The sequence below is a fragment of the Carassius gibelio genome, chromosome A21 (assembly GCF_023724105.1).
Source record: "Carassius gibelio isolate Cgi1373 ecotype wild population from Czech Republic chromosome A21, carGib1.2-hapl.c, whole genome shotgun sequence".
Lineage (NCBI taxonomy): Eukaryota > Metazoa > Chordata > Actinopteri > Cypriniformes > Cyprinidae > Carassius > Carassius gibelio.
The window spans coordinates 3,221,660-3,233,991 of record NC_068391.1 but is presented as its reverse complement, the minus strand read 5'-3'; the positions used below and the strand labels follow the sequence as shown (position 1 = coordinate 3,233,991).

Below are 12,332 nucleotides of genomic sequence, written 5' to 3'. Positions count from 1 at the left end.
TGATATATAAATTGTAAAATCAAACTTAGTAATAACAAATCAAATTTATGAATTAAATTGAATGAACTCATTCTTTTTTTATTAATATTATTTTACTCCGAATATTTGAAATCATATGCATTATTCATTGGCAAGTTCGATTGTGAAAATTATACTATCAAATGTAAGAATTTGAAATCGGCTACTTTCAAATAAAATGCCATAAATCGGCAAAAACGAAATACTAATTTCAAATATAGGCTCATTAATTGGTCTGAAATTAGAGGCTGTTCTGTTTGACAGCTGCTCAGTGTTATGTAAGTCCAGTGTCCCAGCGGTCTTGCAGTACGTCTGGCTGACTGTCAGAGGAGCAAAGGGGACTGAACTTGTTATGAAGCCAATAGTTGCAGCAAATACACACAAACACAACATAAACATGCTGAAAGCTGTACATTCACATTAGTTTCTGACGGCCTACATGTTCTCTCTTGTATCCTGTGCTGTTCTTTAAAATGGTTATGAAAGCACACACACAGATGCTCCTGCCCTGAGGTTGGTTATGAAAGCGTCCACAGTCATATACAATGTCCATCCTCTCAATGTTTTTGTGTGTTTCCTTGAGCTGGATACTTAAGTAGAAAAGACGCTGTAGTGTAAGTAGAACTGCTGGATATTTGCACCTGCTTCATGGATGAACACTGACACTTTTGGACTTTTGTTGCAGTTTATGCAGTTGTATTTATATATATATATATATATGTGTGTATGTGTGTTTAAACTTCTGTTTGGCTTTTTGTGTTGTGTGTGTGTTTGTGTTTATGTTGCAGCATCTCTCGGCTGCCAGAGTCTCTGAACAGCGGCAACTTCAGCATGGACGACATGACAGGTACAAACAATCTCATGTCTTGTAATATAATCCACTGAGCGCCGCATGGCTAGAGCTGAGAATCACTAACTACCTCATGATGCATTATATATACAGATCTCGATGTCACGATTCAGTATGACACGATGCATGACAAAATCGGTTCAAATTCAATCTCTCAATATGTACTGAAAATTATATATGCATAAAGTTAAACTCTGTATAAGCCTATACATTCATATATATACTTAAAAGGATGTAGATCTGTTTACTTAAGCACATTTATAGCCTCTGTTGAATTATAGAGACTGTTTATGCAAAATAACTGTTTGTTCTTCCCTCCAGCCTTTTACCTTTAACTCTGTATAGTGAAGATGCACAATCCGACACACTTGTTGTTTTTCTCTCTGGAGTGTGTCCTTTTGTATCAAATCACATGGTCTTAATCAGATTTTCATCAAAGGCTCAAAGGGTGGCACAGTGATCAGTTTTGGAGTGAACAGAAGCCTGTTTGTTGTTCATTTGTTCATCTGTTGTCTTGTTGTCTGCAGCATCTCTGTTTCCAGGGCAGAGGATGTCTCCAGCCAAAGCTCTGACTATGAAAGATTACGAGAATGTAAGTACAATAATATCAGAATGTTTGCTTTTGTTTGATTTCTTAGAATGAGAGAGAGAGACCTGGTGAACTTTTTACCCAGACAGCCTTTTTAAGTTTGAAACATTCTGAAATATAAAACCTATTATTTTTAATAGGCTTCAATTTTTTTTTTTCAAAGCAGACCGTGCAGAGCAAAAACAAAGCAACATAGATTTGTGCATTCCTTGATGTTTTTTGTTAATTTCTTTGAAACTAAATCCTTAAAATTAGTCATACTATGAGCTACTCACCCTCAGGCCATCCAAGATATAATTGTTTTTTTTTGTTTTTTTTTTTACAAAGAAACATATTTGGAGAAATGTAGCATTCCATCACTTGCTCGCCAATGGATCCTCTGCAGTGAATGGGTGCCATCAGAATGCGGTCCATCAATCAATGTCTTGTGAAGTGAAATGCTGCATGTTAGTAAGAATCAAATCCAATAAGCTGTGGCTTCTGGACAAAATACCAGAATCCATGCTCCATAATAACCCTGCTGTCTTCTCACATCAAAATCCAACAACAGAGATTCTTACAAACACGCAGACTTTGGTTTCACAAGATGTTAACTGATGGACTGGAGTGGTGTGGATTATTGTGATGTTTTTTATCAGCTGTTTGGACTCTCATTCTGACGGCACCCATTCACTGCAGAGCATCCATTGGTGAGCAAGTGATGCAATACTAAATTTCTTCAAATATGTTTGTTTCGATGAAGAAAGAAGAAAGTTTTGAGTACATTTTCAGCAAATTTTTTTAGCCTTCATGAACTTCACTTCTGTGTTTGTGTGTGTGTGTTGTGTATGAGAGAAAGTGTGTTTGTGTTCTGTTGAAAAACAGAGACAGTTGCCCATCACTGTGGTATTTGTGGTTCTTCCAGACTCTCTTGTCCCATTTCTTTATCTTTCTTTCCCTTCCCCCTCTTTCTGCCCCAGATGTTGAAGTGAAAAACGCTTGGAGTACAATGATGCTCAGTTCACTGCCCTGCCAGCCTCTCTTACACACACACACACACACACACACACACACAAACACACACACACACACACTCATGCCAACCCTCATCACTGACCCACACATCCTGTTATAGTCGCTCTGCTTCTCTTTTAGCTCTTGTCTCCTCCCTCTCCATCTCTCTTTCAGTTATTTTGGAGAACATCTTTGCTCCTGTTTATTCATGAATGAGTCTGAATATTGTAATGAGAAAGAACTGAATATTCAGAAACATTTCAGTACGAATGACAGTTCAACCGAAATGAAGAAGGGTTTTTCCTGTCTGTGAATGAATCGTTCAGTCTGGTTTTGTGAACTGGATCATTTAAAACATTTAACCTGAAAGAATCACTTGTTCATGAATCTGAACTTTCATGAATGTTACAGGATATCTTCTGTTTTCTGTAAATAACGGTCTAAGTTTCTATTTGTTTCTTAAAATATTCCACACATATTGCTTAAATAGAAGATTCAGGTATATTTTCTCCTTGTCTATAATTGACCCTTCGCACAAATCGTTACGGTTGCTGTATCTGACAAGTCATGGCACACTCACGGTTCACATCATGTTCTGATGCAGTGAAAAATACATCACACCACATGTCAGATTTGGCATTATGATTGGTCAGATCGCCTGTCAATCAAACTCCCTGTGCAGGGTCAGTTGTCTGTGTTAATAAAGAATATTTTGGAATAATTTATATGGTTCATGCTGCAGCAAATCACAGCTCTGAAGAAGGAAAACTTCAACCTGAAGCTCAGGATCTATTTTCTGGAAGAACATGTGCAGCAAAAATGCGACGACTCCACAGAGGACATTTACAAAACGGTGACAGACACACACGCTCACAAATATGAAATTGTTCATTCCTGCATATAAAAGCAAGCAATGGTTTTGTGCTTGATGATTTTCGCTTGAAGTTTTTTTTTATTGTTAGTAACTTGTCTTGTTTGTCTGTGTGTGTAGAACATTGAGCTGAAGGTGGAGGTGGAGTCAATGAAACGAGATCTGGCTGAGAAACAAGAACTGCTTGTGTCCGCATCGTAAGTCCTGCCCACATGTTTACTTCCTATTTCTACTAATTATTGGTACGATGTGAATAATTAGTACAGAGCATCAAGCAATAAATCCTGTTTCTTCCTTGTTCAACTTGATGCTTGTTTGTTGAAACAAGTGCTTTTTGTTTCTATTTGACAGTTTTAAAGTGTAGCTCCACTCACAGTCAAATTGGATTGGTCCATAATTAAATTCCATGTAGCCATTAAACACTAAATTGTTCTGATTGGCTGGGAATTCATTACTTAGTGGCAATATTTTGCACTAAGTGGGACAAAAAAATCTATATAATTTTTTTTTATTTCAATCTATTTTACTCATATGGCTTATAATACTAAAAATATTGGTTTTATTGACAGTAATGTGTAAAGTGATTTAAAAAACTGCAAACAGACCCAAATTTTTGAACATTTTGAAAAATGAATAAACGACAAATGTCTTACATTTTCAGAGAGGCAATTAACACAGGTTCATGGAAAAATATTTACAATTAAACACATGTAGAAGGCGTTGGATGTAAGAAACCAATCAAAATGGTGTGTTTGTGTGTGTAGGAAAGCATTAGAGAGTTTAGCCAGTCGAGGTGTTGATAATGGCAGAGAGAAGATGCAGAGACAAATGGACTCACTCAGAGAAGCTTTCAGCGCTCGGATTCAAGAACTCGAGGAGGTAAAACAAACCCCACAATGTTTATAACTAATGTTTGAGAATGTGTTATCTTGAAGAAAGTCTTTAGTCATTGCTTTCTCTTTCTGTTAAGTCTCTGCAAGCTGCCCAAGAGGAACTGGAAAGCATGGCCACCATAGCTGAACAGGAGAAGCTGAAGAATCTCGGATTGGAGAAAGAGCTGCAAGCTGCCAACCAATCAGGACCCTCAACTGATTCTGGCTTCACCCCTGAATGGCTCAGAGAGCTCCAGCAGGCCCTTCAGGAAAAGGAGAGGTGATTAAAATAAATTTAAATACTGAAACATCAGTTTACACGAACAAAGTGTTACTATCAACATATTACTGATATGATTTCCACAGTGTTATTGAGCAGCTGCGCGTGTCACTCAAGAATCAAGATGCCATGATTGGAGAGCTTCGGAGGAATGACCCGAACCAACCAATGGCAGAGCAGATGGCGCAGCTGAACTCCCTTATTGGCCAAAAAGACAGTCAGCTACAGGTTGATCTCTTAAGGTCTCTTTTTATAGCTGAGTTATGGCTGCTCTGTGCCTGCTCAAGATTCCTAATGCTGCATAAAAGCCAGACTAAATATACCTGCTCTGATTCACTTCAGGCTGTAGTATAAAAGAATACACTTGAAATTGCTGTGTAAATGCATTAATATTATCTAATTACACAGTATGTGTAAATATGCCTAATTGTTCATAAACGCTTCTGTGTCGCCTTTGCAGTGTAAATTTGGCGTCAATTTTGTGAAGCACAACAGCTTTCATACATCAAGTTTTGTGCTATCTGTTACACACATGAGGAAACACTGAGTAATGATGATTTGTTTATTTTTACAGGCTCTTAGGGAAGAGCTAGGCCATGGGAGAGAAAATTCAGAAAGAGACAAAGAGGTAAGCAGACAGCTGTTCACACTGTGTCACCAGAATATTCCTCTCTGTAAGTACTTGTATAGAGTCATATTTATCCAGCATGATGATATTCACCTGTGTGATTCATCTGGCGGCTCATTCATACAAGATAAAATGATTGTAAAGGCAGAAAGGGACTTGAAGCAATTGAAGCCTGATTTGGATTTCATTTTTCTTTGTGCATTTATAAGCATAATAGTTTACATATTTTCATTTAAAAGCTTGGTCCCTGAATCATTCTAAGTTATTCCTAAAAATATTAGTACAAATCCGGTAATTAAAAATGAAAATAAAGCTCAAAGAGTGTGAGAACCCAGTCGGAGGGCTATGTGCTAAGATGGATTATTAGGTTGACCGCAGACAATAAAAACAAATATCTCAGGGTCCTGATTTCAGTTCAGTTCAGATTCAGTGCAGAGCAAGACGAGGCATATGGATATCAGGATTGTAGTGTTGGTCTGATGAACATGCGTGACCCATGCCGTGTATGTGGTGTGTGCGTGCAGGGCGGTCAGTGTCACTGGTTGTTCAGCGCATGTGGCCGTCTGCAGCGAGTTACTCTGTGGGAAATGTGTGTTTTTACTTGAGCGCGTCGTTTAATTCGATGTCTCTACAGCTGCAGGAAACGCATGCTGCTCAGCTGCAGCGGCTGCAAAATGAGAGAGATTGACTAAAAGCTCAAATCACAAACAAATACAGACAACATAACCTGACCAAACTAGATGGAAACGTACCTGTTAAAAAGGAAATTCAGATTGGAGCAAGCTTAAATACTCCAAAGCAGCCGCAATGCATTCAGCGACCTCAACCAGTTCAACCAAAGCAGCACCAAACACGGATTGCCAGTGTCCAGGAAACCCTGAGTCAAGAGCTTGTTTCTGTGAATTCAGGTGGTGATGGCCAACAAGAGAAGTTTAAAGGTTGATTGAGGAGGTGTGGGAGCCTCGAGCAGCTTGGTAAAACAAGAACAGATCGTTCAAAATTAAATCCATCTTCACGTCAAAGTGAAAAAAAAAACCCCGGCGTGCTGATAACCTGACCTCACTCTCTTAGTGGAAACTACTTGATAAGTAGAAATAAGAAATAAGAAGAGCATTTTAATTTCACGGTCAACTTCCCTCCAATCAGTGACCCTGGAGCAGTATGACCACGCCTTCATCAGTGCCTCACCCCTCAGACAGACACGCCCACTGAGAGGCTCCATCCCCACAACCATAGAAACGCTCTGCTGATTTTTTTTTATATATTTCATGGTGAATTTTAATGATGAATGCACACCTCTTAAACAAGGAGGTACACACAGATTTTGATAACCTTCCTCTTTCTCAAATTATACAGAGGACATTAGGGCAATGCTTAACAGTTTTTTAGCTGCAAATTAAACGCATGTTTTGTTTGTTGCAGGAGTTTGTTGAAAGACTGAATGAATGGAGCAGATTGGAGCAGAAAACCAGACAGCTGACAGAAGAACTGAACGTGTCCAAGAACAACAACCAGACCCTCAAACACACACTAGAAGAAACAGAGAGAGAAATGAAGGTAAATACTGTTATTGTAGTAAACTATATATATTATAAAAATATAAATGTATTCATTTTTATAAATGTATTTTTATTTCAGTTTTAAGACAAAAACTGACAAAAATTGTGAGAACTTTTAACCAAAATTAAAATGAAAACAGAAAATATTTTAAATAAAAACCTAATTTGCTAAAAACTATAACTATAAAAGTATCTCCATGATAATTAAATAAAAAATGACACTTTATAGAAATGAATTTTATGCACACATAATCTCTCAACTAATGTCATTAACCATAACAACTGAACAAATTAAACATGACATTAACATTAAATGAACAGCAAATGTTGTTCATTAAAGTCCTCTTTGTGTTTTAGGCTCTTTCTGATGAGCTGGAAGAGAGAGAGATCAAACTGGCTGCGGAGAAGAAGAACTCTCTGAAACGAGACAAAACCATCCAGGGCCTCAGTCTGGTTCTCAAAGAGAAGGAGAAAGAGGTGTGACCCAGTCAAACTTTAAAACTGATAATTTATTTATTTATTACTCTGTCTTTTATTATTAGAATTAAATAAAGCTGGCAATACAGAGGAAAACATACAAATTATTTAAAAATGGTTCTGTAATGCAGATTTTGAAAGCTTTTATTATTGGCCATTTATTTTTTTTATATCTAAAGTTGGCTTTAAAGGAACACTCCACCGTTTTTTGAAATAGGGCTTATTCACATTATTTCGTACATTTAGATAAGTGGGCAAATGCATTTTTGTGTCAGTGCATGCATTGTTTTAGTTTGACTGGGTCGGCGTTAGCTTAGCTTAGCACAATGAATGGAATCCTTTGTTGCCAGCTAGCATGGCCTGAGTAAAAGTGATCAAAAAAAAAAAACCCCACCTAATTACTTCTTGTGGCCTGCGTATTCACAACGAGTACAAATAGCGATCCAGATTAACACTAGGCGATTTCCTAGGCAGATATTGACTTGGGACTGTATTATGGGGAAGCACAGGCGAAGCACTGCTGCTTAGGCGAAGCACTGCTACTTCGGCGCATAGATATCACGCAACACATGAAATCCCACGACTTCCGTCAACATACCGGCGTGAATAGTAGCTGCCTGGCTATTTTCCTTACAGTACACGAATGGCGATGAACATGGCTGATTTTGAGAGAGACGAAGAGGGTGACTTCTCAGACAGTCAAGAACCAGAACCATACCTATTTGAACCAGAGTTTACAGAAGACGAGCTGCGTGCTTTGGAAATAGAGCGACAGGGGGAGGAGGTTGCGATCGCTCAACAGCCTGAGGACGTGAGGATGAGAGCCAACATGAACTGGTGGTGTGAATGTGGGGGAATATGCCAATCTATGCCGACGGAAATAGAGTGTCTGTGCTGTAGAGAGTGGGACATGTTTTTGCCATTGATGACCAGGCTCAACACGTCAGATCAAGATGAGCGTGCCCGAAGTTGTGTCACATCTACAGAGGATTTCACGGCGCTGATCCATTCTGCAGTAACGTTACTCGATTTTTTTTTCCGGTGTGACAAAGTGAACTGGAAAAAACGCCCCACGCCGAATGGACCAAATGGACAGCTGTCCACAGAGTAAGTGATTATTTTAATCATGACGCATGTATAGATCGACCCATATTATACCTGTATTCACATAGAGTTGATGTTTTCATGTGTTGCGTGATATCTATGCGCCGAAGTAGCAGTGCTTCGCCTAAGCAGCAGTGCTTCGCCTGTGCTTCCCCATAATACAGTCCCAAGTCAATATCTGCCTAGGAAATCGCCTAGTGTTAATCTGGATCGCTATTTGTACTCGTTGTGAATACGCAGGCCACAAGAAGTAATTAGGTGGGTTTTTAAAAAAATTTTGATCACTTTTACTCAGGCCATGTTAGCTGGCAACAAAGGATTCCATTCATTGTGCTAAGCTAAGCTAACGCCGACCCAGTCAAACTAAAACAATGCATGCACTGACACAAAAATGCATTTGCCCACCTATCTAAATGTAGGAAATAATGTGAATAAGCCCTATTTCAAAAAACGGTGGAGTGTTCCTTTAAATTTAAGATATCATTTTTATAGTGTAATTTTTTTTCATTAAAACTAGATTTTATTTAGAGCAGTGAATTATTGTGATGACAAAAACTACCGTAAAATGTAATTTTATTATTATGTCTCTCAGATTGAGGATCTATCTGGTGATCTTGAAGAGAAGGATCAGGCTCTGGCTAAGGCTCGAGAGGCCCTTCATAAAGCCAAACTACAGAAATATCAGGTATGTGTGCTTGTGCACTTTTCAGTGGTGACTTTGAACAGCTGATTGACAGCTCCTCATCACTCATATAGGAGGTTGGTGAAGGATTTGTGTAATGTGTGCGTTACTTTCTTCTGTGTTTTCCAGGGGGCTGAAGACCAGCAGTCTCTTTTCCTGGAGCAGCAGGCTGAATTGTCACGTCTCCAGGCAGAAGCTCGCTCTTCTCTGCTGGAAGCCCAGAGGCTGCAGCGTGTGCTCGGCAGCAGAGATTCAGAGCTGTGCCTTCTTCAGCAAGCCAAACTAGAACTGGAACAAGAGCTGGAGCAGCTACAGCAACAGAAAAAGAAGGGAGACAAGACCATTAACGTGAGAGGCTCTGACACGCATGCAGAAACAAAAAAGTCTTTCTTTATTTAAAAAAAGCTTTGCAATAATCAGCAGTATTTAAAACATGTATTAGAAAATTGCATGGTTATAAAATAAAATACTCGGATGAACCCAATGTTCATTCATTTTCATAATGATTATTTTTTACTTTCGCTTGTTAACTGCAGGATCTTCAGAACCAGTTGAAGAAACTAAACGGTGCTCTGTCTGACAGAGAGAACAATCTAGAACAGCAGCATCTAGAACAGCAAGAACAAAACCGTGCTGCCGATCAGAAACTACAGAATGCCATAGAACGACTCACAGCCAGCCTGAATCATAAAGACCAGCAGCTACAGGTACACACACACACACACACACACACACACACAGCTTACACTCAACACCTCGTGCCAGCTTACTCATTCCTGTTTTTTTCAGGACTATATGAACATGGTTAAAGATCTGGAGAAGAACAAAACCCAAGAGGAAGGTGATCCCATAGTAGCCAAACTGAGAGCAAGACTGAAGGAGAAAGAGAAAGCACTTGAGGTCTGTGGCTCTTCCTTTATTTTCTGTATTTATGCAGTGCCAGAAACAACCTGCTTCAGATGATGAATCCGGGTAGATGGCCCTATGTCAGTGATTTGTGCTTCTTTGTTTGTGTAAGCGAAATGCTAAGCACAGTTGTCCGTCCAGATGTCATAAATATTGATCACTTGAGTTTTTTGTCTGCTTTATTGTCTGTGAGCAGAAAGCCTTGGATGAGAAGTTTGCAGCCGTGGAGGAGAAAGAAAACGAGATCCATTTGCTGCAGCTGAGCTTGAGAGAGAAAGAAAGAGATTTGGAGCGCCTCAACAATCTGCTCTCACACAACGAGGAGACGGTTAATGTAAGAGTGTGTGTTCATGTGATGAAGAGATCATTTGCATTTGTACATTTTTAATTTCTTTACATTAAAGGTTTTTTTTTTTATGTACAGTGGCATGCAAAAGTTTAGGAACCTTTTGCAGAATCTGTGAAAATGTGAATAATTTTCAAAAAATAACAGAGATCATACTAAATGCATGTTATTTTTTATTTAGTACTGTCCTGAGTAAGATATTTTACATAACAGATGTTTGCATTTAGTCCACGACAAAAAAATTGCTGATATTATTAAAATAACCCCATTCAAAAGTTTGGGAACCCTTGGTTCTTAATACTGTGTTACCTTATGATCCTCGACTGTCTTTCTGTTTTGTGATGGTTGTGCATGATTCTCTTGTTTGTTCTGAACAGTTAAACTGAGAACTGTTCTTCAGAAAAATCTTTAAGGTCCTGCAGATTCTTCAGTTTTCCAGCATCTTTGCATATTTGAACCCTTTCCAGCAGTGACTTTAAGATTTTGAGATGCATCTTTTCACACTGAGGACATTTGAGGGACTCAAACACAACTATTAAAAAAGATTCAAACATTCACTGATGCTCCAGAAGGAAACAAGATGCATTAAGAGCTGGGGGTGAATACTTTTGGAATTTGAAGATCAAGGTAAATTGTACTTAATTTGTGTTCCGGGACACATACAAGTATCTTCTGTTGCTTACGAAGGGCAGAACTAAATGGGAAAAAAAGTATATTTCAACAAAATAAGAAAAATTTGGACATCATCATCATGTTCAAAAGTTTTCACCCCCAGCTCTTAATGCATCTTGTTTCCTTCTGGAGCATCAGTGAACGTTTGAATCTTTTTTTAATAATTGTGTTTGAGTCCGATGTATCTTAATGTAACCATGTAGTCACTGTTGGAAAGGGTTCAAATATGCAAAGATGCTGCAAAACTGAAGAATCTGCAGGACCTTAAAGAATTTTCTGAAGAACGCTGCTCAGTTTAACTGTTCAGAACAAACAAGGGACTCATGCACAACCTTCACAAAACAGAAAGACAGTCGAGGATCATCAGGTAACAGCACGCAGTATTAAGAGCTATTTTAATAATATCAGCTATTTTTTTTGTGTTGTGGACTAAATGCAAACATCTTTTATGTACAATATCTTACTCAGGACAGTACTAAATAAAAAATAACATGCATTTAGTATGATCTCTCTTACTTTGTTAAAATTATTAACATTCCACAAGATGATTCTGCAAAGGGTTCCTATTTTCCGCATGCTACTGTAATAATGTTGAATCATATACTGATGGTTTCTCTGACTCTTTGTAGAGTTTTGATGCTCTCATAAAGGAAAGAGATCTCGAGCTGCAGCAGCTGTTGAACTCGCTGAAGAATCTTCAGAGATGTAAAGACGAGACTGAGCAGAACCTTCAGAGGGCTCTGAGAGAGAAAGATGCCATTATACAGCATTTACAGCAAGCACTAGACAACAAAATGAGAGACAAGGAGGTACAATACACACACTCTAGTTTTTGGTGCAGGCGCGAGTCAGAATTCAGTTGATGTGAAAGTGTTTTTTCCTCTCTTTGCAGGAGATGGCCAATAGGGTTCTGAACCAATCAGAGTCTCAGGGTCAAAGGTTAAAGAGGTTAAAGGTCACAGAGGCAATGATGTCAGAGGCGGTGAAGGACAGAGAGAGGCTAGTGTCCGAGAACCAAACCGCTGTAGAAAACCTGCTGGCCAACATTGGCAGCAAAGACCAGCTTCTGAAGGTACTGAATACCAGTATTGTTTTACTATCATCATAGTTTTGTAAATTTAAATTTTAATATTCATTTTTTAATTAATTTCATATTTAATTTAAAGGGATAGTTTACATTTTTGAAAGCTCAGATTGTATGCGTCTGAAAGAAGTAAGACATATACATCTAGGATGGCTTGAGGGTGAGTAAATCCATACCTGCAAACTAGTCGCTTTTCGGCGAAAATCGCCGTTTTGAATGGGAAAATGTCATCCACGTGAATCGTGTAGATCCGAAGAGGTTTTTTTTTGACCGGGGAGGGGGGTCTTCTGCGGTCTTCCCTACTGCGGTCTTCTTCACAAACATCTTTGGTGATACAGCACGCGAGTCATTTGGCCAATCACAGTCAAGATAACAGCAGCGTCTTCTTTGAAAAGCCCCTA

General features: G+C 38.7%; 1 protein-coding gene across 1 annotated transcript in view; it reads left to right on the top strand.

Annotated features, from left to right (window-relative positions):
* The window catches only part of cdk5rap2 (CDK5 regulatory subunit associated protein 2), a 38,054-nt gene that overhangs the window by 2,287 nt on the left and 23,435 nt on the right, over window positions 1-12,332 (top strand). Inside the window, 17 exon segments of the mRNA XM_052537892.1 lie at window positions 807-865; window positions 1,396-1,460; window positions 3,193-3,303; window positions 3,442-3,518; window positions 4,086-4,200; window positions 4,292-4,473; window positions 4,560-4,701; window positions 5,048-5,101; window positions 6,524-6,658; window positions 7,018-7,137; window positions 8,834-8,926; window positions 9,053-9,271; window positions 9,460-9,630; window positions 9,713-9,823; window positions 10,026-10,163; window positions 11,477-11,656; window positions 11,740-11,919. Coding sequence (XP_052393852.1) covers window positions 807-865; window positions 1,396-1,460; window positions 3,193-3,303; window positions 3,442-3,518; window positions 4,086-4,200; window positions 4,292-4,473; window positions 4,560-4,701; window positions 5,048-5,101; window positions 6,524-6,658; window positions 7,018-7,137; window positions 8,834-8,926; window positions 9,053-9,271; window positions 9,460-9,630; window positions 9,713-9,823; window positions 10,026-10,163; window positions 11,477-11,656; window positions 11,740-11,919 — 2,152 coding nt within the window.